The sequence below is a fragment of the Corvus cornix genome, chromosome 18 (assembly GCF_000738735.6).
Source record: "Corvus cornix cornix isolate S_Up_H32 chromosome 18, ASM73873v5, whole genome shotgun sequence".
Classification (NCBI taxonomy): Eukaryota; Metazoa; Chordata; class Aves; order Passeriformes; family Corvidae; genus Corvus; species Corvus cornix.
Window position 1 is genome coordinate 1,623,777 of NC_046347.1, and position 25,896 is coordinate 1,649,672.

The 25,896-nt window shown below is 54.4% G+C and overlaps 2 protein-coding genes across 2 annotated transcripts in view; both read right to left on the reverse strand.

Annotated features, from left to right (window-relative positions):
* The window catches only part of DNAH9 (dynein axonemal heavy chain 9), a 179,501-nt gene that overhangs the window by 136,930 nt on the left and 16,675 nt on the right, over positions 1-25,896 (reverse strand). Inside the window, 8 exon segments of the mRNA XM_039562282.1 lie at positions 339-407; positions 1,452-1,566; positions 2,448-2,598; positions 3,590-3,706; positions 4,471-4,638; positions 5,684-5,917; positions 6,099-6,310; positions 7,425-7,555. Of these exon segments, the coding sequence (XP_039418216.1) occupies positions 339-407; positions 1,452-1,566; positions 2,448-2,598; positions 3,590-3,706; positions 4,471-4,638; positions 5,684-5,917; positions 6,099-6,310; positions 7,425-7,500 (1,142 nt within the window). The 5' untranslated portion in view covers positions 7,501-7,555.
* On the reverse strand, positions 12,159-24,333 carry LOC104695630 (zinc phosphodiesterase ELAC protein 2). The gene is given in 29 exon segments (XM_039562283.1): positions 12,159-13,004; positions 13,588-13,732; positions 14,387-14,465; positions 14,667-14,787; positions 14,857-14,956; positions 15,358-15,467; positions 15,629-15,667; positions 15,944-16,082; positions 16,198-16,294; positions 16,556-16,665; positions 17,634-17,719; positions 17,796-17,934; positions 18,130-18,228; positions 18,816-18,928; positions 19,765-19,803; positions 19,805-19,838; positions 19,927-19,985; positions 20,767-20,825; positions 21,326-21,481; positions 21,966-22,034; positions 22,522-22,579; positions 23,164-23,228; positions 23,810-23,816; positions 23,876-23,936; positions 24,005-24,020; positions 24,023-24,054; positions 24,130-24,142; positions 24,145-24,216; positions 24,219-24,333. Coding segments are annotated over 29 exon segments (2,460 nt in total). The 5' UTR covers positions 24,319-24,333; the 3' UTR covers positions 12,159-12,761.

Consider the following 25,896-nt stretch of genomic DNA (forward strand, 5'->3'; position numbering starts at 1 on the left):
ACTGTGGAACATACACATTACAGCCACTGCAAACACAGCCAGAGCATGGGCACCAGAGGACAGAGACTTCTCCCAGCCCAGGTTTTCCACCACAGCAGCTCCTCCACCCCGCAGCAGCTCGTTCTGGGCTGCAGAGCCCCCGTTCTTCCCCTGCAGGATTCTCATTTGAAGCCATCCCAGCAAACCTGTGGTACCTGGTGACAGGATCCCTCCTCCTCTCCCAGCAGGAAATTCCCTTGGGCTTAGAAAGGGACATTCCCAGGCCCTGGGCTGCCAAGAGCTGGAAGGTGGCTTAGGGAAGGGGAGCCTTTCCTCAGCCCTGCCTGAGCCCCCCGTACCTGTCGAGCAGCCGGATCATTTCTTCATATTTCTGCACCACCCTTCTTCCACGGGCAGAGTCCAGGCTCCTGGCAGCACAACAGACAGGGGTCACCTTTAGTCCTGGGGGCTGAGGTCTGCATTTACCCCTTCCCAAGGCCCCCCACAGCCTGCAAGCACAGTCTGCTTGGATTTCACCCCGCCACATCACCCCAAATCCTCTCCCTGCACACAGGCTGCCCAGCCCCCTGTGCTCTCTCTCAGGTGTTCCCACATTGACCTGAAAAATGGGGACCTAGGAGGGGAGAAGGGCCCAGGGCTGCTGGAAAAATCAGCTACCAAACGTCACTTTTCAACATTTTACCCTTGGCAGTTTTCTGCCACAGTTGTGTTCCACTAGATGCAGGTCACAGCTGTGTGAATGACTGTTCACATCATGAATAGGAAAAAACATACATAAAATATATGCAATAACATATAATACATAGATTATATGTATCATACATAATACATATCCCTGTATACACATATCTTCGTTTTCCCTTTTCAATCCTTTCTCCCTCTCGAGTTGCACATGGGAAAGAGCCTCACACCACCCTGCTGAAGGACCTGTCATTAACTGCTCTAAGCAGAGGGCTAAAATCAATGCTAAACACATCTCCAAGACAGTAACAAGGATTTTGGTGACGAGAACTCCAGCCCTGGTTTGTTTTCTTGATCTTGGGAGATTGTTCCTTTGTTTCATGCCGAGAAAGTTGTCTTCTGCCAATAGCCAAGAGCTGGGCTGCTCCCAGGGACGTGCTGGAGACTGTGCTGAGAGGAATCACAGTGAGAAAGGCTCCAATACCTATTTTAATCGAAACCTCGGGCTGTGTTAAAAGCTGAAGAACCCATCTACTATCCCAGTGTGCCTCTCAGCCACTTCAAAACCAATCCAATTAATGAGCTTCTTTAAAAAACAAAGACGGCAGGGAAGTGAACGGCTCCAGAGCACCCACTTGTCACCTCTTCACTAAGGATGGTTTCAGCTACAGCCATTGGATAGCATTCAACACAGAAAGAACATCTAAAGATCGACTAGGGATGAAATTTCCAGACATTCACACAGCAGCTGATGTGCAGCAGACACTCACAGCCGTGGGATGTGCCTCAAGCGCTCCAAGGGCCCCCGGATCCGCGCCCGCAGCTCCCGCGCCCAGCCCAGCGCTCCAGCCACGGGAGGGACGTTCTTGTGCAGGGGGGGGAACCCTGGCAGGGCACAGGGAAACAGCATTTCATGAGCACTGCCAGCCCAGAGACACCCACAGCAACTCAGCCCCACAAAACCGCCCTGGCTTCCGGGCTGCTCTCCCGAAATCCAACCTCTGTCACACGATCTAGGTCTGGGAACTACAAGCGGCCCTGTGCCTCTGGATTTGGAACAGGGGATCAGAGGAGGAGCCTGGCATGTCCTGGAAGCAGAGCTGATGAATTTTGAGATCGGGGTGGATTCCCTGCTTCCCACAAGTGCTGAGGAAGGGATTTCTGGTTGGGACCATCCCGTGTAAGAGCCACAGAACAACACTCCCCAAAGTCACAGCAAACGCTGGACTTGCCCTCCACGAATCTCCCCATTCCCTCTGTTAACCTGCACTGGTCCCAGCACTGCTGCCCCTCCTGGGCTTGCTTGGCTCCAGAACAGTCTTCCTGAGGCAAGGCAATGGGCTGCTGTCCAGGAAGACAACCTAACCCTAACCCTAATCCTCCTAATCTGACAGGAGTCTTCCTATTCGCTTCTGTGCCAGCATTCCCAGGAAGTAACAAACCTGGAAAAGGCTGACCAAACCCTTAATTGCCACCTCCCCCTCGCATGCTCTGCATTCACAGCGTTGCAAACAAGCTCAGCACGTGCCTTCAATCCCAGCCACACCTCACACACAAACGTTTAAAACAAGGATCTTGGCACTGCTTTAATGCCAAGAACAGAGCATTCCCAGGCATTTCCCTTCCCACTAGGAACTACAGAAGCTGAAAACCTTTGCAGTTTGGGAAGTTCTGGTTTCCTTAGCAAAACCAAATTCTTTCCCCCCTTCAATTAATCTCAATCCAATTTCCTGTAAAATCCGTTTTCCTCCGCACAGGGCACCCACCGAGCTGCAGCCCCGCCTGGGTGTGCCCGGCGTAGATGAGCCTGGCCTGGTCCAGGGCAGAGCTGAACATGCTGAGGAGGACGGGGACCTTGTCAGCAGCAGCTGCAGCGATCACAGGGCGCTCCAGAAGGTTCCGGAACATGGCCAGCAGCTGTGCAGGGGGAGAATTGGGAAAAAGTTCACACCCCTGCACAAAGTCCCACTGGGATTTTCCCCACGGATGCAGGTGCTTTGTCTTCCTCCACAGCTCAAAGACCTGCACTGCTGGGCACGTTGGCAAAGGGAAGGTTTTCCCCCTGCTTTGCCAAGCAGTTCCTGCCTTTCATGGAATCATTAAGGTTGGAAAAGACTTCCAAGATCACCGAGCCCAACCTTTGACCGGATCCCACCACCAAACCGTATCACAAAGCATGTCTTTATTACAGAGATGCTCAGACTGTGGGGGAACCATATTCCAGCTGGCATTCTTCAAGTGCTTCAAAATTTGCTATTTAAAAAAAAAAACCCACAACAACTCAGAAGGATAAATCCTATCACTTATCATTTTCTACATTTTTTTTTACAATTATACTGAATATTTTCAGAAAATACCATTTACTTTCTCTGGAGGATAGATTCACTGGTAAACAAAACCACCTCATTTTGAGCAAACCTCAGTTTCCCAAGTTGAAATGCATCCATGTGTTAACAAATTGATATTAACAACGATCACCTGCTTTTAACAGCAGTTTTCACCAGGAAATCCAAGAATCACAGAATGGTTTGGGGTGGAAGGGACACCTTCCACTACACCAGGGTGCTCCAAGCCCCATCCAACCTGGCCTTGAAAACCCTACACAGAGCATTTCCTCCCAGCTCCCAGAGAGATCAGTGAAACTCCTGCCATCCAAAAGCCTGATTTGAGTCATTTCTTTGACTGCTCTTCCCCAAACTGAGCACAGGCCTGTCCTGTTTGTGTCACGAGGTGAAGAGCAGGGACACCCCCAGCCATCCCCAGCTCCGGGGCCACACTGCTCATGAGGGACCCACGGGTCTGAGCATCACTAACCAAGTCCATCCCATGGGCAAACCCCAGCCCCACGTGCCTGCAGCTCCAGCACTGTCTGGGACTCACCGAGAGAGAAAGGAGGGGACAGACAAACCTTGAAGATGTGCTCCAGGTCCACAGCGTCGCTGAAGGCCTGGGTGAACACAGTGCCCAGCCGACGGTCAATGTCCTCTACCTTACACTGGAAAGCCAAGGCATCCTGCTCAAACTCCTGTGGGAAGGGGACAGCAAGTCCTGAGCTTGAGAAAGCACCGGGGAGGTGCCTGCCACCTCCCAGTCCAGAGATATTTCCTCTTCTTATTCACCAGGAATTAAGCCACTCCTCTGGCCACCCTCCAGGCAAGCCCCACGGAGCTGAGGACACTTCTGTGCTGTCCCATGGCTGAGCTCACGGCCCTCCAGGATGGACCCACAGTCCAAAAAGCACTGCCTTTGCCTGGAGGCAAGTTGGGCTATTTCTGCACTCTCTGACCCTGAGCATGGCCTGAACACCACACCAGCACCCCAAACACCCACAGATGCACTCGCTGAACCAGCAAGGTAGGCTAGCCTTAAGCTGCTCCAGGGGGAGTTTGGGTTGGACATCAGGAAAAAATTCTTCACTGAAAGAGGGACTGAGCACTGGAATAGGCTGCCCAGGGAGGGGGTGGAGTCCCTGTCCCTGGATGTGTTTAAAAAAAGCCTGGATGTGGCACTCAGTGCCATGGTTTGGTTGATGAGGAGGTGTGGGGTCACAGGTTGGACTCGATGATCTCAGGTCTTTTCCAACCTGGCTCATTCTGTGATTCTGAGATATGGAACTCCCAAGTGCCTGCAGGAAAGGCCAGCAGCTCCCTGTTCCCAACAGAGACAGATCAAACCATAACAAAAGGAGGAAGGAGCTGGGAAAGAGGGAGCAGGGCTCTGTTGCAGAGGGAGCTGCTCTCTGGAAGCGAGGCTGTGCTGCTGCCATTCCCAGGGGCTGGTCCCACCTACCACATTGGCCAGGTCCAGGCAGTCGTAGGTTCGCTCTGAGAACACCTGGTACCCCTCCTGGAACTCCTCGTACACGTCCAGCACCTGCTGGCCCAGGGCCTTCCCTTTCATCCCGCCAAACTCCATCTTCTCCAGCTGTGTCAGGTCCAGAGCTGTGGTCAGGAGGCCCTGCAGAGCCAGAGCAGGCACACACAGGCTCAGACACAGGCAGATGACAACAGCTGTGACACCACAGAGTCGTGCCTGCTGCCAGGCCGAGGGAGCTCATGGGCACAGTGAGGCTGCTCGGGCTGAGTGAGTTGGATTGAGATGATCTTTAAGGGCCCTTCCAACCCAAACCACTCAGTGATTCTACGACTGTGAGTAGTTTAAAAATAGCTGTCAGCCACTGTGGTTTTCAACACAGCTCATCAAAGAACGAGTGAGTTACACAGCGTGGGCAAACCAGTAAAACCTTCTATTGCAGTGCAGAGGATGAGAGGAGAAAAGCAACCCGGACCTGGCTTTGAATAGGCAAATGCAGCCTGTGCAGTGCCCATCTGACCCCACTGCTGGGAACGGGCCATCCATAAACAGATTCACTTCAGAAAGAGGTGAACAGCAGACTCAGTGAGCTGTAAACTGCAGGAGAGCTCACAGGTGTGCACAGTGTGTGTAGAACAGGTACTCACAGAGCCTCAGCCGCGCTGGAGGCTGAGGGGTGATGGCACTCAGGACACTCCCTGCCCCAGCTGACCATCTCACAGCAAACAGGGGCACCCCACAGCCCCCCAGCTGGACAGAGCACTGGGATGTGAAGGGGTGACCTGGTGAGGAATTGGAACGTGTCCCTGCTCCTCCCCAGCCCCCCTGCCCAAGTCAGGAGATGCCCAGCTCTAGGGTCTCCGAGGGCCATAGGAGGCCTAGGAGCTTGTCCTGGTTTATTCACAGCCCCATAACCCCCATCCTGACAAGAGCACAAGTCCCAGAGGACTCTTGGGAGCACTGAAACACCCACCAGCCTGAGCAGAAGGACACAGCAGCAAATCTGACAGGTGCACTGAGCAGGATCTGGTCAAACAAGGTCCTGGCCTCAGTGTCAGGGGGGCCCACACAGCACAGAGAGTGGCCCCATCCCCTGGCATCAGGGGAAGCCAGGGGGAGGGAAGATGCCAGCAAGGGAGTTCATGGCTACAGAGCTCTCCTGATGGCTGCAATACCTCCAGAGTCTCACCTTCACCATCTCCAGCCTCTTCAGGAAGCTGTCCAGCCTTGCAAACACCAGCCTGGTGTGGAAGTCCCACTTCCTCACTTCCTGGCCTGGCTCATAATACACGTGCAGGTTTTCCCGTCTCTCCTCGACCGCCCCTTTGAAGGCATTCAGGATGTCAAACACTGTTTGCACCTTGCCCAGGCTCTCTTCCATCTCTCCTTTCAGAAGGTCTTCTGGAGACAGGTACACCACGGCCTGGAAGAGCCACATCACACCGGAGATGTCACTTCTGCTGCCACAGCAAACGGTGACTTCTCGTCTGACCCTTCCTCTTGGGTTCAGAATCCCTTTGCCAAGGAAGGACAGAGGGAAGCAGGAGAGAGGAGACTTCCATAAAACCCTTCCTGTGGCAAACACAGGTGCCACAGCCACGCACCTGCTGGATGAGAAGGTTGCAGATTTCCTGGAGCAGCACCACCATGCGCAAGGGCACGCTGTAGTGCTTGGAGGTGACCCAGATCCAGCACACCACGTGCAGCAGAGGGACCAGGAGAGGCTTCACCTTGCTGAACTCAGCAGCCTCTATGTCCTCCAGGGGCTGCTGGAGGGGTGTCAGGTGCAGGTCGATGTCCTGAGCCTCACTCAGAGCTGTGGGAAGAGAGGGGAGAAGGGCTGAGATCCATCGAGCGGGGGTGGGGGGGGGGGTCACGGGCTGGGTGCTGGCACAAAGGGGAACAGACAGTCCTGGTGAGCACAAAGCACCCACCCATGCCTGCTGAACATCCATCACCTTGATCCCTGCTCACCCACAGCACAACCAGCACAGCCAACAGACTGACTCCATGGCCAGGGACAGGGAGCAGGGACAGGGCTGTGGGCACAGGCTGAGGCCACAACGTGCCTGGCAGCTCCAAAAATGCAGCTCTGCATGGGCTGCAGGATCACCAAGCTGGGCCTGAGCTCAGCTGAGCCTGGCTTTGGCTCTGGCAGCCACAGTCCCACCTGTCCTGACTGTACCAGCATGGAAACGAGTGCCTGACTGGGTGAAACCTTCAGCTTAGCTTTGAACAGCCGTGTGGTTGGACCCTGAAGAACTACACCAGAGTTAACAAATTAATTAAATTTAATTAATAAAACCAGGACATCATTGTGGAACTAAACCTGTGGACCAACAAGAAGAGAATCATCATTGTCATCATCTAATCACAGAACCATGGGATGGTTTGGGTTGGAAGGGACCTTAAACCTCATCTTGCTACACCTCCACTAGCCCAGGCTGCTCCAAGCCCCAATGTCCAGCCTGGCCTTGGGCACTGCCAGGGATCCAGGGGCAGCCACAGCTGCTCTGGGCACCCTGTGCCAGGGCCTCCCCACCCTCACAGGGAACAATTCCTTCCTAATATTTAATCTAATCTAACCTCTGACAGCATGAAGCCATTCTGCCAACCCTTGTAAAAAATCCGTCTTTCTTGGAGCCCCTCTAGGTACTGGAAGGCCAGACTAAGATCACTGCAGAGCCTTTTCTTCTCTGGACTAAACAATCCCAATTGTCTCAGCTTTTTCAGAAGTGCCAGAAGTGCAAGTGCAAGTAACCCCAAATCCTGAGACCAAGGAAGAAGAAATGCTCACTATCAGCACCTCCCTCCCACAGGGCCAACAGCCACCCTGTCACCCCAGCAGGGAGGGCACAGGACACTGGGACCCCAGGCTGTGAAGAAAGGCCAAAAGTCAGCACCACAGTGAAGCTGTCCCAGTTTCTCACCTGCCTCAACATCCATGAGCATGTTTTGGAAGGCTGGCACGTAGATGCTCTGCACTCTCTCCAGCACCTCCAGCATGTTCCTGACCTTCCTCGATGTCAGCTGACTGTAAATGCCCTCCAGGTCATCACACCTGCAGCAGCCAGGACATGTTACCAGCCCAGCTGGGGCAGCACCAGCTGTGCCCCAAACCCCTGCTTGCCCTGGGCCTGATTCAGGATTTTCTGCAGTTACACAAGGACTGAGTCCCAGTGGTGGCAGGAAATGGGACCAGCCCCACAGGACACACAGCTGGTGCCAGGTTCAGATGAGAGCAGCTCTGCTGCGAGCAGGGCACTGCCACAAGGAGCCAGGTGGAGTTCCTGCAGGCACTGGGGACAGCTCTGCAGAGGGCAGGGCTCTGTCTCGAGTCAGCCTGAGCCAATACAGCACAAAGGGCAGGTGAAATTCCACTCCCTGGCTCATCTAACCCCGCTCTTGCACCACCAGCAGCCAGCTGCTGGCATGGAGAGAGCCCATCAGCTCTGGGGCTGGTCCTAGTGATGGAAGCAGCACTTCCAACAAAATCCCCTCACGGTGTAGCCCTGAACTGTGGTGGGGCCAGGTTAAACCCAGCCAACTGCCCAGCCACCTCCAGGCACTCCAACATCATTATTTTATATGTGGGAGCAATTTTGGGGGTTCAGGTCTCTGCATGACCCCGAGCAGCTGCTCTTGGCTCACAGCAGCAGCACCCCCTCCACCCAAACCAGCACCACCAGCCCCTCACCATCACCTGTTCTTCCAGAACTCCAGTTCCACCCTTGGGTTTGGGTTGCTGCCTTGCAGGAGAGGCTCTGAGGACTCCTTCTTCAGCACTCTCTGGATCTGGTGGCTCCAGTCAATGATGGCTGACTCGGTGGCATGTACAAGGGATTTGTTGATCAGCTCCAGGCTGCAGAACACAGAGCACGAGGGTCGCTTTGCTTTCTGCTTGTCCACGTGCATTGCCCAGTTGGATCTACCTCAATGGGCAGCTGGATTTTACAGTTACAGCCCACATTCATGTTTCAAAACCACAAAACAATCAAACCCATGAGAGAGACTATTTACAAGGGCAGTGAGTGACAAGATAAGGAGGAATGGTTTTAAACTGAAAGAGAGTAGGTTTAAACTAGATATTAGGAAGAAACTCTTCCCTGTGAGGGTGGGGAGGCCCTGGCACAGGTTGCCCAGAGAAGCTGTGGCTGCCTCATCCCTGGAAGTGTCCAAAGCCAGGCTGGACAGGGTTTGGAGCAACGTGACTGCAGAGTTTGGAGTTTTCCCTCAGTGATCCAAGCAGCTCATTGCTCCTCTGTGTGTCCACATCCCCTTCCACTTCCGAGCTTTTCCTGCTTGTATCGTTGCACAGTCCCCAAAGACAGAGCCCATGAACCAGAGAGAGCAAAATACCCCTCCCTGGCAGTCTGATGAGCTGCAGAGGACAGGGAGTGAGAAGAGTCCCCATGTCTGGCAGGGAGGATCCCCAAAGGAAGCAGCACATGCATCAGCAGAAGAAAATCCAGTGGAGAGCAAGGGCTGGTACTCACAATTTCTCATTTTTAGGATCAATGTCCTCGATTCCCTCCGAGCCAGGTGGAAGAGGCAGCAAAGTCTTGCCCTTCACTTGGCCAACAACCTTGAAGACAGTACTCTTCAGGCTGTGGACATGACGGATGATGTCTTGTGACACCACTCGTGGCCAGCCCTGATGGTTCTTCCGGTTGGTCAGGATGGGCACAATCACCTACAGCAGGAGTCATGGAAGAACAATGGAGAAGAGCTGAAGGAGGGTAGATTTAGACTTGATTTAGGAAGAAATTGTTCCCTGGGAGGGTGGGAAGGCCCTGGCACAGGGTGCCCAGAGAAGCTGGGGCTGCCCCTGGATCCCTGGCAGTGCCCAAGGTCAGGTTGGACAGGGCTTGGAGCAGCCTGGGCTAGTGGAAGGCGTCCCTGCCTGTGGCAGGGGGTGGGACGGGATAAGTTTTAAATCCTTTCCAACCCAAACCATGATGTGATTTGATGATTCTATGACAAAACGTGCTGCAGGAGATGGACTGGCCACCAGGCTCTGAGGTCCTGGCTTGGCCAAGCCTGGAGACCCACATTCAGCACCGTCCCAGGCAGTTCCCTGCAGGTGACGATGAACAGGCCAGCAGGGCTGGGCTGAGCCCAGGGGCTGTCCCTGCACAGCCACCCGCCACGTGCAGAGGGAAGATCCTGTGGCATGTACAGCACAGCCACGTTTTAGGTTATTTCCCAAAGCTGCAGCCCACTAAATACAGTTCCTGTCTTTATCAGTGGAAGTTCCAGGATCTGCACTGACCCTGCAGCTGGGAACTCTGGGCTGGGCTTGTCTGGACATGAGCTGCTTCTGGCTCTTCTGCACTGGGACAGCAACAATGTCTGTCACCTTGCTCTGGGATCGGAGCCAGGTTGCCCCTGGTGATGAGCAGCCTTTACGTGGCCAGACTTGGGGGAGGATAAAGGTACAAAACCAGCTACACGCAGATACAGAATTGAAAAGGAACAAAGCAGTCCAGCACCAGGGGTGCCACTCCAGGGTGCTGAAGATTCTTTGCACCATGACCGAAGAGGACCAGCAGCAGCAACCACCATGTCCAGGGAGCCATGGGAAGAGGGCACAACCCCAGGGCAAACAGAGTTCACCTTCAACAGCTTCAACTGCAATAGTAGCAGGCTTAGTCTCCATTACTCAGATCACATGGGCTGCTAATGAGAGTCATGTCATAACCAGTCAAGCCTTTTTGGGGTTTTCTTTGGGGTTGTTAGAACGACAACTGGGACCCTGGTGCACTTAAAGTTCATCTTGTTCCATCCCCTGCCACGAGCAAGGACACCTTCCACTATCCCAGGCTGCTCCAAGCCCCGTCCACCCTGGCCCTGAACACTTCCAGGGATGGGGCAGCCACAGCTTCTCATTCTCAGGACTGCATCCTGTGACTGTGTAACGTGGCTCATCCCCCACTACTGGGAGACGCCCAGAGCCCCCATGGCTCAGGATTTAGGAGGTTTCATTGGGCTCTACAGACCCCGGCGTCGCCTTTTCCCCCTTACCTCCTCCACCAGCGCGGCGAAGTGCGCCAGGGGCTCTGCGGGCAGATCCCCGCACAGCAGCTCGGCGGGCCCGGGACCAGCTCCGGGCGGGCGGAGGAAGAAAAGCGCCTTGGTAGCGCTGGGGGGCGGCGGGGGCGGCCCGGGCCGCAGCCCCAGCTCCCCGGCCGGGCCCCGCCAGGCGAGCAGCGCCGGCCCCGCCTCGCCCCGCACGAAGCCCCGCAGCGCCGGCCCCGCCGCGCCCCGCGCCCAGCGCCGCCAGCGCTCCCCGGGCACGGCCAGCGCCCGCGCCGCGCCCCGCGCCACCCGCTCCGCGCACGGCTCCTCCCGGGGCTCCTCCGGGGGCTCCTCCGGGGGCTCCTCCCGGCGCTCCGGCCCCGCCGCCCCCTCGGGCTCCATCCGCGCGGCTCCGGCCAGTGTTTGCCAGGAGGCGCCGCCGTTGCCCGGGGGACTCCTGGGAGCCGCTCCCGTGTCCCGCTGGGATGCGAGGGCGGTCCCAGCGCTGCCGCCTCGCTCCTGCTGTTCCAGTTGGTGTCCCTCATCCCAGCACCGCTGGTGCAGCCCCAGAAGCGAGCTCCCAGGCCGGCTCGCTCCGCGGGAAGCTCGGAGTGCAGCCCGGGGGAATTTTTTCCACAGCGGGCACAGGCAGGTCCTGTCCCTCAGCCCCGCCTGCCCTTCCCGACACCGCCGTACCTGCATCAACCACCTGACGCTGGAACTTGGGTGCTGTGGGCTCCTGCCGCCGCTGCATTTCCATTTTATTAATTCCTTCTGGGAGAAGCAGTTCACTGTTCTCCAAATAAAAGACCCTTCTTTAATTCCATGAAAAGCAGCACACGGATCCTGTGCAGGCCCAGGGCTGCTCGTGTCACCCCAGCAGTAACCAGGTCCTCCCCTGGGGCACCACAGCCTGTTCCTGCCTCTACCTGTACAGTAACAGGAACATTTTGTTTTTCCCCAGTCCCCTGCTATTCATAAAAGCCGAGCAGAGCTTTTCTGGAGGACACAGATGTGGCAATTCCCCAGTCTCTGCTCTAGCCAAGCATAACATTAAAGCACAGCTCACCATCAAAAGATGCTTTGCTGACAGTCTGCTTCTTAATTTCCCATTAACTTAAAATGAAGTCTTAAGTCTTCACTTGTGTGCAAGTATCATCTCCTGAGCAGGGCCTGAGTGTCTTCAAGTTCTCTTTAAAAATGAATTCCTTAATTGAAATAGCACAGAACTGCCCTCCTGCTTCTGAACACAGGCAGTGGCAGCAGCAGCAAGGGAAGAAGCGAAGTTGACCCACAAAGAGCCTCAGAAAAACTCTTAACCACAGACCTCCCCTTCTCTGCCTGCTTTGCCAGCGTCCCTGCATCCAGAACTGGAATATGCTCGAAGAAAACTCCCAGCCATCTGATCCAGAGCCATTCAAGATCCCGTTAGTGCCAGCTTGGGCTGGCGAGCAAAACTCCTGTCCTGAGGGTAACAAGGCAGAGAGGCTTGTGCTGGCATGAAACAGCCACGAGGCTCCAGCATGATCCACACCCGATGGGCAAGATCTTGGTCTTTACCCCAGTGCTGAATCAGCCAGGCAAGGTCATTCTCCAGACAAATCGAGGTTTTTGTCTCCTCATTAGCAATCCACACACAACACAGCTTTCTGGAGGATGGCGAGCGGTTTATTCAGATTCTAAATAAAGGGTTTGGAAAGCTGATCTCTTGAAACAAAAAATCAGCAGAGAAAACCAAAATAAAATGGGAACACCGATGTACAGATGTATTCTCACCCCTAATTTAACCTAAACCCCTAACATTTTACTGTTAATTTTCCTCCTATCACCTGGGTTCTGATAGCTGGTTATGCCCCCCATCACTGAGACCAGCTCACCTTCTTCTGGCAAACCCACGGCCCCTCCAGGGCCCCTCACACCTGATCTCTTGCAAAGGTCACACCTGCTGCTGTTACATACATGTTAAATTAAAACAGTTCAGAGAGAAGAATTTTTGGTTAAAAGAAGAAACACCCCATGGACTGGTGAGGCCCCAGAACAGGAGCTGTGTGGGCAGATCCTGTCTCCACAAGGACCAGTGCTACTGACAACCCACTGGAGCTGCAGCCCAGGGAGATCCATGATGACCAAGCAAACCCAGATGCCCAGGCCAGCCCCTTTCCCGCAGCGCCGGCAGCACCGCGCGCTCCCGAGGCCTGCGGAGAGCCAGGCTTCTCTCTCAGAGCACAGCACTCCCAGCCTTGTCTCTCTCAGTTGACTGTTTTAAGCTTCTTGTCTGGCACTTCCTGATGGTTCTTGGCTTGTTTCCGTTTCTGGCACGCTGCCTCCGTGCTGTCCCCCCTGGTCAGTTTGTCCAGCACCAGGGCAGTCTCCTTCAGCAGCCGCAGCTCCCTCTTCTCCTTGCGCTCCTCCATCTCCACGATGTCGTCTGCAAACAAAGCCTTCAGGGGCGGGATCAGCTTCGGGATGGCCGGGAAGTCACCGAAACGTACCTGGAACAGAAGCACAGGAGCTCCTGCGTGACAACTGCTGTTTGATTCCCTTGCTCCCCCCCTTGCCTTCAGCCTGTGCAGACAGCAGGGCACTGCCCCTCTCTGTGTGCACAGAGCAGCCCTGACCTCAACGAGTTATTGAGGTTTTCTTCCCAGGAATGCTGTGACCCAGTACAAATTCTGAGTGACAGTGAGCTGCCCTCACTGCCACAGGTGCCTTCAGCCAGCTTTTGTCTCCCAGATGTCTGCTGCAGAAAGCCACTGGAGCAGCTCATCAGTTGGGATGGGAATGGAAGCAATATTAGTTTTTTTGGCTGGGAGTAGCAAGCACAGACTTGAGGTGACATGAGGCAAGTACCCAGGGTGTTAAGAGCTGGATTCAAGGGCCATCAGCACCTGTCTCACACCAGTGTGAGGAAAGGGTGGCACAGGGTATCTGCTGCCAGCAGTTGAAGGAGCTGTTTCAGAGCCTGCTCTTCAGGAGATGGAATATTGATAAAGCACAAGAGGAGCATTTAATTAATGAGCATCCCAAAGTAACCCTGACACCATTCCCAGGCCTGGCGCCCAGCTCCCAACTTACCCTCATGTGGTCAAAGGCAATGCCAACCTTCTCGCTGAAGTCTTCGCTGAACAGCGGGATCTTGGCGTATCTCTGACTGAAGTGATTGAGCATGATGAACTCTGCATTCATCTTCATCCCAGTCTGGATGGCCTGGGAGGTCGTGCTGCAAAAGGAACACACCCTGGTCACAGCCAGGCTGGCAGGTACTGCTGCTCTGCACCCAGGGTCACACCACACCAAGTGACCTCACACCTGCTGAGCATGGGGCAGCCTGCAACTTCCACACAACCCTGAACGAGGGAAAGCAGCTGTAATTGTTGGAGCCTTGCATTTAAGAGCTCCACAAACTGGGGACAGGCACTTGTCCCAGGGGTGTCAACAGGCCCAGCTCTTGTACTGTGACTCACAGGGAATTCCAAGCAGCTGCTCTTGGTCTCCCACGTTTGCTGGGAGCAGCACATGGAATCCCTGGCTGCAGTGCTCTCAGTGAGCTGTGGGGGTAAGAGGACCCTTCTACCCCCTGAGCTTAGTCCCAAGATGTAACCATGCAGAGGGCCTTTCCCTTGGGCTGGTCTATTTGTAGAGTTACCACTGTCTGCTTGAAAGCTTTCCCCCGTTTCTTTTGGGGGATGTTGAGAGGAGCTGAGGTGGTTTCAGAGCTGCTGCAATGACCAACACATCAGCTCCAGTGTAGAAGAGCTCTACGCACACCAGAACCTTTGACACGACTTGGGCCCCTCACCATCAGCTTCAAGGGCTACACCCAGCTGTGCAGCTTCCCCTTCTGAACAGGGACAGACAGCAGAACACACCCCACCTGTGGGTCTTCTCTATAGCTTCTTTTTCCATGCCATCTTCCAGCGTGGCTTCGTGGATCAGCAGGTTGGCATTTTTACCTGCACAAACAAACAATCACATTCAATCTTCAGCTGAAGACTGAGCAGCCCAACTGCCTCTCCAGGAGCCCTCCTGTCCCTCCTCAGCCCCTCGCTGCGTGGCAGACACAGCACCAAAAGTTTGGGAGTGCCCACTTTGGGTACTGACAGATGGAGACCTTTCTCCAAGAGATTCTTCAAGCAGAGGGTTTTGTTACCTACCCATTTGCACTAAGGCCATGCAGGGCATTGTATCACCAGAATAAACTACTTTCCAGCCAGACTTGTGGATCACTGAACATGCAAAAGCATTTTTACAGTGTTGGACTTCACAGGTCTGAAACTGAACAAGGATACAAGTGTTAGACCCCAGGTCCCCTCCAGCCACAGAGCCCCCAGCTCAGGAACTCACCTCAGCCAGGTCGTAGCTCTCTAAGAGAGAGCTCACAAACTCCTTGGCTTTGGGTCTGATGTTCTCACAGCCTTTCACAAGAGACTGAGAAGGAATCATTCTGCGAGGGAGGGAAGAAGAGATAATTAAGGACAGGTACAAAATAAAACCTGATCTTCTCTTTAAGCAGCTGATTTCTCCTCTTTCTCATTCTCAGTTCAGTGATCTGTCTGTTTTACCTCTTGCTTTCATTGGTGCCCCAGTAACTCATCCAATCACTGTCCCCACTATCAAATACTCTTTCTTCTACTTGCCCTATGGAAAAGGGAAGCCTGCATGTAAACCTCTATTAAGCAGCACCACTGAATAACAAACCCTATCCTGCCCTCTGCAAACTGCACATCCTTGTTCTACAGGCAGTGGAAGGAGTCAGAATCACCTCCAACAAAGGGGTGGGGGAATGGATGACAAGGGCTTGCCTTGAATAAGGACCAAGGACATTTCTCCACACAAAACACTCACTTGATGTCTCCAAGAATCTCCTCACAGTTATTGTGGTACTCGTGCAGCCAAGGCATGATCTGCTCAGGTGCTACCAGAAACAGAGGGCTGAAAGCCTGACCAAGGGCTGCCTGCAAAAGCAAAAGTAGGGGAAAAAAAATCAGTATCAGGTGTACACCAAATCAGAGAGGAGAAATGCTAGAGAAAGGCTGGTGCTTCTCCACTACTCTGAAGTTCCCCTCCCCTCACCCCAAGCCAAGTTCAGGAGCAGAGAAACACCAATGCTACTTACAAAAGCTCTCCTTCGCTCCATCAGGATATTCACCAGCCCCTGCAAAGGGAACAAAGGAGACACCAAGGGCAGTCAGAAGTGTCTGGGGAGTCAGTGGCAACAGAGCTACCACAGCTCAGCAAGCCCAGAGTCAGAACAAACAAGAAGGGAGAGGGGATTAGAACCACAGACAGATTGAGCAGTGCCTGGGGAATGAACGCAGAGAGGAATGCAGAGCAGGGCAGCCCACATTCATCAGCTGGAGCTACAGCTGAGCCCCAAGGTTCAGAGCACAGCTGCACAGAGCCCCTGCCCCTTCCCACACACTGAACCCACCGAATGATGATCCGTGTGCATGTGGGACACAAACACAGCCACCAGGTTACACAGCACTTGGTCAACTTGCTCTCCGTAGTGGCGGCAGAGCTGTCCAAAGGTTCCTTCTCCACAGTCCAGCAGCAGGGAGCGGGTAGCACTAGTGAGAGGTGACAGAGATATTTAGCAGCCACTGTAGGAGCTCTGAGCAGGGCCATGCAGGGAGGGGCATCTTTTGGTTTGGAAGGCAGAGATCAGAGAGCACTGGGGTTTACCTGGTGTTCACCAGCGTGGAGCTGACATTGCGGATTTTCATTGGAATTGCAGATCCTGTTCCCAAGAACACAATCTCAGGATAAGCACCCACATTTCCTAGAGAAAACAGACAACAAGGATTTGTAGGCAAATGTTCTCCACACACTGCCTGGTCAGACACCAGTTAATTTACCAGCCCAGTAACTCCAGAGCCAACATGTCCAGCACAGTCATTTTTGCCCCCCTCAGCATGAGGTTTACAAGGGAAGGCAGAACAAGCCCCAGCACTTCACAGCTTCATCTGGGCTCTGAAGCAGTGGGTCACCAAGAGCTCCTATTTTCCATCCCACTGATCCAAGCTAAGGTGCTGATCCATACCTGGTACAGCAGACAGGCTCTCTTTGCACTCCTTCACACGGGTCTGGAAGTCAGGGAGATCCAAGGCTTCACTAACAAACGTGTCAGGATCACAGACAGTCACAGCATCTCTGCAAGAACAGGCCATTATCAGGATGGGGCAAGGTAGGAACTGAAACAGCCCTTTCCAGAGCAAAGTGCCAAATTCCTGTGACAAAACAGCCTTAGAACAAAGGGACAAATGCTCTTTCCATTTTGAGGGGTTGGAGAAGGCACATCCACAAGTGTGGTGTGTGCCAAAAAGGCCTGGTTGGACTGAGCCAGGCACAGAATGATCATTCCACCCAAGTGGAAACACTCCTGCAATAGCACTTCATCCCATCCAGAGCTGCTAGGCACTAGAGGGCACTGCAAGGCAGCACAGAGGCTCCTGGAAGAGGAGCAGCCACCTAAAGGGATTCAGGCATTGCTGGAAAATTAAGAGACCTGTATCCTGGGCCTGCTTCAGAGCACATGCAGTACTACAGGCCTCCAGATACCTTATCAGAGAAAGTTAAACTCTTCTTGGCACCTGCATCCTCCTGTTGTGCCCAACAAAGCCAGAAATCTGAGCCATGGTGGCTGAAATCCCCTTGCCCCCTGTGGTGCCTGGACCTGTGTAGCTTCATCTATTTGCCCACCAGGAGCAAAGGCAGCATCTGTTTAACCACCTGGAGCTTTCAGCTCTAATGGCAGGCTTTCTAGGTCTTCAGATGGTAAGACTTTCACTGGGCTCCCCAAAACCTCTCTCCCTGCCCCGATCTGCTCTGCCACAGCCACAGCTGGGTGCACAGCATGAGTCAAAGCAAAGGACAAAGGACCACAAGGCTACAGGAGCAAGGGACAGAAACAGAACTCCAAACCACTGGCCAGGTGGTGTTTTCAGTGGTTCACTCATCCACGTGCTACACCTTGTCTGAGCCTTTCAGGGATAGGGACACCGTCCTCGAGACTGCCACCAGAAAGGATCTGCAGGGGATCCTGACACAGTGCCCGCCCTCACTGAAGAGCTGCTTCAAGCCAACACCCAAAACCTGGGAAGAAAAAGATTCCCACTGACCTCTGCCACTCCTGCTGAGGCCTGAGGTGGTATTTCAGGAGGCACTCCCCTCGCACGATGGGCACAGGGCAAGCAGCCTCTGCTTCCTGTGGGAGGAGGGTGACGTGAGACACGGCCTTTGCTCAGGGCACGAGGCACAGGGGCAAGGAGGGCCTGCATTACCTTGCTCTGGTAGGTGGTGAGCAGAGGGAAGATCTCTGGGTGGATGAGGTTCAGCTGAGTTTGGATCTTGTAGCTGCGTGGGTTGTGCACAGCAGAGGAGTTTTCATTGAGCACCAAGTGCTGAGTGCCAGGCCCGAATCTGTCAGAGGACAATAATGCACAACAGCTTCAGCCCCACATTAGCACTGCACACATGTTCACACCTGAGCTAAAAATCTCACCTGAGCCAGCAGAGCCCTCTTTTAGAGCTCTTTTGTCTTTGGAACAAACGTGCATCACCAGAACAGGCTGCTGCCCACAGAGACAGGAACCCAGGGGCCACAGACCCACGTACCTCTCCATCCACTGCTGGTAGCGGCCATCTCGAAGCACTGACTCGGGAGTCATGTGAATGACCAAGGCCACCTGGTGCTCAGGAACTCCCTCCTGGTACCTGGGACACATTCCAACAAAAAGAACATCTCTGCTCCAGTCCATGTCCTTGGACATCCCTCCCCTCTCCCACTTTGGTGCTACCACAGAAGCCCCCTGGGGCAGGCAGAGCAGGCATCTCCAGAGCACAGCCCAGGAGCTCCAGGCTCTGCATCACCAAAAGCAGGAGGCTCAGGGCCACCATTTGCTGACCCTCTACTGTCCCCCACAGGCCAGTTCCTCTTCTCCATCAACAACAACATCTGCAGAGCCTCCAGGAGCCCAAATGCTTCTGCACAAGCCCACAGAGTTGTTATATGCAGTCCAGGCTTCCAGCAGCCAGGGAAGCAGCAGCCTCCACTGCTCCCCAGGCAGACACCAGGGCACATTCCTGCTCTGGAGAGCCCTGAGGGAAAACAGGCCCATGGCAGCCACAGAACCCCACAGGTCCTGCCTTTCCTAAAAGCTTCAAAATGCACCACCATCCTTTCTTGCATCAGTGCCAAAGAGCTCAGATATCAGCCATGAGAAACAGCATATCCAGACTACAAGAAGAGCTTCTCTTAGGCAAAGCTCAGCACTCAAACATTCCAGGTGCCCCAGCCCTACCTTCGGAAGGTCTCGTTTTCACAGACAGCATCCACAAAGCCCTCATGAGGACACTCCAGCACCAGGAACACTGGGCCAGGGTCAGTGGGAGTGCACAGCTCCTCAGGGAAGAGCTGCAGGCAGATACACAGTGGTCACACCACAACCAGCCTGGACTCACAGCCCTTCCTGCACCTCTGTGTCAGACTCCTTCAGCTGGACAGACCCAGCAGCCCCTCTCAATGCTCAGTAGACCCAGCCAGGGCAGCTCTTGGGCCCTTTCTGCTCTCATTACACACATTTGCATTTTGCTGTGTAACAGCAAATCCCAACCCTGGCCTCAGAGAAACCACAACCTAACCTGAGGAGGGGAATTTTAGCAGTTTCTAAGTTCCCATGACAGAATTCAGATGGTAGCAAAAGCATGTTTGCGGAAAAAAAAAAGGCTCTATGAAATTCTTGTGATACTAAGATGTGCTGATCCTGTCTCGCAGGTCAGGATCTTCACTTGCAGATCCCCTGGGCCACGGCCCAGAGCTGGCTCTGCCTCTCACTCCAGTGTTTGAGAGAGTCAGACCCTGTTCCCCAGAACTGTTGAGTTTCTTTTTGGGTGTCAGAGGTGCAAACAAGGTAAGGAGGGAGTGATGGCTACACAGGCATTCAACACCCAGACTTAAAAAATTCAGGTATTAACTCCACTAACTCACTCCTAGACCTGTATCAGTTTTGGGAAGGGAAGATGAAGCAGCTCTGCCAAACAGCAAACACCCAGCCATACCCACACAGGAGTTCATTCCCATGATCACCACCCCAACAGCCCCAGACATGCCACACTCAGCAACAACCTGGAGCTGGGACAGTCCCAGGACGTACTGGTAGGCAAAGCATTCTGCACAAAAGCCTGTCACCCTGGGAGCCCAGTGAAGGAGGGAGAGTGGGAAAGCCACACAGAAGCACAAACACATCTTACCTCTCTGCCTTCAAAAGTGATGCTCTCCCCATTTTTGAGAAGCTGTAATTATGGGAAGGATGGCTGGAGTTCCCCTGAGAACAAGGCCACACAAATATTTAGCTTGCCAACAGCCAGGTGCCTGCTGCTGCCCCGTGCCCCACGCTGGGCTCTCATACTCACACTGGCAGGCCCATCTCCTGCGCTTTAGCTGCTAGGAACTCCCCTTCCATTGGGTGAATCTGCAAAGAGTTAAACACAATCATCACCCAAATCAACACGGACAGGAAACAAGATCCATGTACCGCCACGTTAAGACTTTCCACAAATCAAGGGAATGGTTTTTTTCCCTCTTTCAGTTCCACAGCCACTGCTCCAATTTACCCCAAATAGGTTTTTTCTAGACTGCCTGCTTTCCAGGATCCTGCTGCTGCTTCTTGCTCCCCTCTTTAGCCAAGCAAGCACAACAGGCCTGCCCGTGCCCTGAGGGTTAAGCAAGAATGGAACCTGTACACTCAGAACCACTGCTGGATTCTAAAAAACGCCTCCAGTTTACTCATTCCTACTCATGCTGCTGCAACTCTGACACTGAAAAGCAGAAGCACATTAGAGCTTCAAAGCCCTACTTGAAAACGCTGTCTCCAGTTAAATCCCTGCAGCGAGTGATGTTAGGAAGTATTTCCCTACAGAGGGTGGCCAATGCCCCAAGCCTGCCCATGTTTAAGAGATGTTTGGACAATGCCCTTATTAATATGTTTTAAATTTTGGCCAGCCTAAAGTGGCCAGGCAGTTGGACTGGGTGGGGAAGTGTCCAAGGCCCGGTTGGATAGGGCTTGGAGCAACCTGGTCTTGTAGAAGGTGTCCCTGCCCATGGGGGCATGGAATGAGATTATCCCTAAGGTCTCTTCCAACCCAACCCATCCTGTGGGCATAGATGATCACTGCATGTCCCTTCCCACTGAAATACTCTGTTCTGTTCTCTAATCTGTTCTGTGTTGGTTTAGAGACTCTGCCCAAGCTTACTTTACACAGAAAAGCCGTCACCAGATCAGGATGCCTCCTAGCACACTTCTGCTCATCACCTGTAAAAGAAAACAAAACTACTAAAAATCATCACTCACCATCACTTTTCTTAAAACCAGTATGTGCCAAAATTTGCTAAAGCATTAACAGGAACATTATCCAGTTAACTTGGAGCCAAGCAGCAAAATGTTATGAACACCCAAGGCCAGAGAGCCCATGGCTTTAGATACAAGAAGCCAAACTAAGGCCCAAGACTGAAAAATAATCAGCCCAGCATCCACCTGTAATTAAATTACAAAGGTTGGAGCACCCACCCCAGCCAGAAGCAAACTACTACAGGGACTAATCACACCCAAGCACCAATCATGTCCAATTTCTAGGCCTTTTAAGTTCTCCATCAACTTCCAAAGTACCAGAACACTTTGTGCTCCATGGAATCTTCCAGCTGAGCTTCTCCACAGACCTCACTTTCAGAGAGCAAATGGCTCAGAGGACAAACTCCTATCCTTAATTTGGCTTCATCTCATTAAAGTTGAGAAGGCCATTCCATGTGTTTCACCTGTCTTCTTTGGGCTTTCTTTTCCCTTTCCTTCCTCCAAGCTTTGCTGTGCAGCTCTCGGGGATCCAGGCCCTGTGTCCCCTTTGGGGCTATTTCCACCTTGGGGAGATGCTCCAGGACTCTGGGGGAATGTACTTTCAGCAGCCAGTGATTTTCCTGTCCCAAATCCAATAAAAGCAGACAAAGATCACTCAATCAGAAGCAACAGATAAGAAAAGCAGGAGCAGCATTCCCCCTTCCATGACAGTCAGGTCTGAATTGCAGCAGAATACAGAGCTGCTCCCCCCAGTGTAGCTTGCACTTGCATACTCCAATTATTTATTTCAGGAGCCATCCCTCATCCAAGTCCTTCTCCCCAAACTGTTAAACTCTGTGCTGCACCCTCAGTATCACAGTTTCCAGCAGGAAGAACTCAGCTGGCTGAGAAAGCCAAATCCAGGGATGTTTCACAAGTCATTCCATCCACACACACCTAAAGGAACAAGCCAAGGCCCTGACTCAGCAGGTCTTGTTATTTAAATGAGATCCTTCTCCTGAACCTCTGCTTACTCAGGCTGGCAAACAGAAGCTGCTCCTTGAACCTTCACTGTGCTTACTGAGCACATGCTTCCCCTGCCTCTCTGCAGCACCACGAGCTCACCTGTCAGAGGTATTTGGCAGACAGTCATGGTCTCATCCTTGTACTCAGGCTCTGTGTGCAACTGCACAGCTGGGAAGAGATCAAAAACCACCATTAACAAGTGCCTAAGCAGAGAGTCACACTCTTCAAGAATATAAATCAGAAAAGTGTCTTTTCCTTTCTTAAACACAACCTGCTGAATGTTCCCCTTCCCTTTCTCCGCCCAACTGCAAACCCCAATGAATAATTCAAATTTTAAAAGCTCATCATCCGCAGGGAGCAGTCCGTGATACGACAGTGAGCAAATTCACTGGCCGACTCTGGAAGCAAAGTGCCTTCACAGCGTTTTAAAACCAAATGCTGTCTGTATCAGCCAGCCCTGCAGCCCCTGAGCAGAAACAGAGCTGGAAACACTGTTGTGAGGGGTTTGAACAGTGTATCAGAACAAAACACGTTTAAAACATCCTCAGAGCGGACCCAAAGCAGAGGCGGAAGCTGTTACAGATCAATGCAAGCCTGGCTACAGATGAAACAAAAAGTTACAAGTTCCTTTGCTACACATCCCTGCCCCACGTACCTAAATCCATCCTCTTGAGGGGCCCGGGAAAGAGGCGAATGGCTTTCAAGTAGTTTTGCTGGAAAAGAGACAGCGTCTCAGGAGGTGGCACAAGCAGTGCACCATGACAGGCACCACTTCCAGCAGCTACAGACACTTCTCAGGGAAGGCAAAGGTTCAACACCCAGGCAGACAAATCTGGGCAGCTCTGTCAGTCACTGAGCCTTAGAAAGAGAAAGAACCACTGTCCCCACCCTTCCATCCATGTAATTAGTCAGCAGAAACTGCAAGGAAATAAAACAATGCTGAGGATTGCAAATTTCCGGCGGCATTAGGCTGGCAAGGACCACATTGAACAGGAGGTCAGAGACTGAGCTTCTATTAATACAAAATGGGGAGGGAGCAGACAAGGGAACAAAGATCCTCCCTTCTCCCAAAAGCTGATTTATCAGGATACAGGACTACAGGACAGGAGCAGAAGACTTCTGCTGTCCTGTAACTGAAGAGATTTGGATTTTGAAGCCAGCCCTTTGGGCTGACACTGACTCAGACCAGCATTTCACACCTGCACAAAGATTCCCTTTGCCACCAGCTCTCCCAGTTCCAGGCTGAGCTTTAGCATTTTCAGGCTTTGCTCTCCCTTCTGCATCTTGCCATACTTACCAGCTTTGGTGGCCCCAGGAACACGCACCTCTGAAGCCCTATAGCCTTCAGTGTGAGAATCATACCTAAAAGCAAGCAGAGAAACAGCTTTTCACAGCCCTAGCAACCACTGGTATATCCCAAAAGAAAGATCCCTCTCTGTTCAGGAGTGCCTGGCCGCTCCACAAAGGCCAGAACTGAACTCAGACCTAAATTCAGTTTTGCCTCAGCTTTGTGGCAGTTTCAACAAGTCACTCACCTCTGCAGATAAAGAAAATATCTACACATCTTCATACACCTGAACAGATTGTTAACCTTCTCCTTTTCTTGGAGATTTCCAGAATTTTAATGGACAAGATCCATAGCCACCTGTTCTAACCTCATCCTGCACTGAGGACAGTGGTGGCCACAAACTTTTGCATGTTCCTTTGGACTCAAACCAGCCTAACTCACAAACAGCTCCCTGCTGGCAACACCTTCTGCTGCAGGAGATTTTGGGAAGCTGAAGCCAGGCACGCTGGACAGGCAGACTGTCCCACCACGTGTCTGCACTGTCGCAGAGCCCACAGAGCAGCGGGAAGCACCGCAGAGCCCCACGCGCAGCCCAGCCCTGGGAGAGCGATGCCGCCGTGCCCACCGCTGTCTAAAACACCCCCGCACGCCGCACCGGGCACCTCGCAAAGTGACCGCGCCCGGCCCGAGAGCCGCTGCGGGCTCCCCGCACTCACCTGGCAGCCCCCGACGTTGGCCAGGACACGCGGCTGAGGAAGATGCTGTCCAGGGAGATCTTCAGCCTGCGGGGCAGACGGGGTGAGCAGGGGCCGGTCCCGCCCCGGGGTGTCCCCTTCGCTGTCCCACTTACTTGTGCTCCTGCATGGGCGCTGCGTGCCCTCGCCGCAGTTGAACAGATACCTGGGGGGAAAGGGGCGTCAGGGCAGGCCCAACGGGGAGCTCCGCTGCCGGTGCCGACCCCAGCGCCGCACTCACCGGTTGAACTCGAGAACACATACACGGCGGCCCCCGCGTCGCGGCTCCCGGCCGCCACCACCTGCACGTACACCGTGTTGGGCCCGCCAGGCCCGTGCCCGCGTTCCGCCGCCGCTCGCGGGCCCACACGTGCCGGGGCACGTCCTTGGGCCGCCGCGCCGGCTGCGCCGCCGAGGGCCCCTCGGACATGGCCCAGCCGCGGGAGCCGGCCCTGAGCGCGATGCCGAGCCCGGCGCCGCTCCCCGCCCGCCGCCACACGAGCCCGCGGCCCGGCGCAGCGCCCGCACCAGCGCCCACATCCGCGCGCACCCGCCCCGCCGCCAATCAGCGCCAGCGCCCCTGCCCGCCTGACGCGGCGCAGCCAATGGGGGCGAGAAATGCCAGCGGTCGGCCCGCCCCCTTTGCCACGTGATGCGAGCGGACCAATGGAAAGCGAGAAACGGCAGCAGCAGCTCCGCCCCTGAATCGCTGCCGTCCTGGCCGGCCGCTGTCACGTGACCGGGATCTGCCCGCTGGTCATCCGCTCCCGGGATCTGCCGGCCACTGCCGGCCCTGCCCGCTGGTCATCCGCTCCCGGGGCTTCTGCCCGCTGGTCATCCGCTCCCGGGGATCCCGGCCCGGCCACTGCCGGGGCTCTGCCGGCTGGTCATCCGCTACCGGGGATCTCTGCCCGGCCATTCCCGGGGTTCTCTGCCCGGCCTCTCCCGGGTTCTCTGCCCGGCCACTGCCGGGGTTCTCCCCCGGCCATTCCCGGGGTTCTCTGCCCGGCCATTCCCGGGGATCTCTGCCCCCGTCTATTCCCAGGGTTCTGCCCGGCCATTCCCGGGGTTCTCCCCCCGGCCATTCCCGGGGTCTCTGCCCGGCCATTCCCGGGGATCTCTGCCCGGCCATTCCCGGGTTCTCTGCCCAGCCATTCCCGGGGTTCTGCCCGGCCATTCCCGGGGTTCTCCCCCGGCCATTCCCGGGGTTCTCTGCCCGCCATTCCCGGGGTCTCTGCCCGGCCTCTCCCGGGGTTCTCTGCCCAGCCTCTCCCGGAGTTCTCTGCACGTCTATTCCCAGGGTTCTGCCCGGCCATTCCCGGGGTTCTCTGCCCGGCCATTCCCAGGGTTCTGCCCAGCCATTCCCGGGGTTCTCTGCCCGGCCATTCCCGGCGTTCCTGGCCCGGCCACTCCCGGGGTTCTCCCCCCGTCCATCCCGGCACCGGACACTGGTGCTGCTGGAACCGGAGCCCCGGCTCCACTGACCCGACGGCCCCGCTGGGTTCCCCGCAGCCCCATTCCCACCGTCAGACCCGTTTTCCTCAGCGGGCTCCAGGGCAGGTTTCTCACGGCAGAGTTTCGGACGTCTTGTCCCATAAAGCCATTTATTCCCGACACAGCCCGAGCTGGTGCCTCTGAGAAAGGACCCCAAACGGGGAACCCCCGGGGTTTTATCTCCTCACAGTCTTCTCGCTCACAACTCTCGCTCTTCCTCCCAACCACGTCTTGAGGAAGCCTGTCCCAGTGTTTGAACTCCCTTTCTGTAAGAAAATGCTTCCTAATGTCAGTAGGACGTTTCAACTCACAAGAGAGATTTAATTGGAGACAGCATTTTCAAGTAGGGCTTTGAAGCTCTAATGTGCTTCTGCTTTTCAAGTGTCAGAGTTGCAGCAGCATGAGTAGGAATGAGTAAAACTGGAGGCGTTTTTTAGAATCCAGCAGTGGTTCTGAGTGTACAGGTTCCATTCTTGCTTAACCCTCAGGGCAGGGCAGGCTGTTGTGCTTGCTT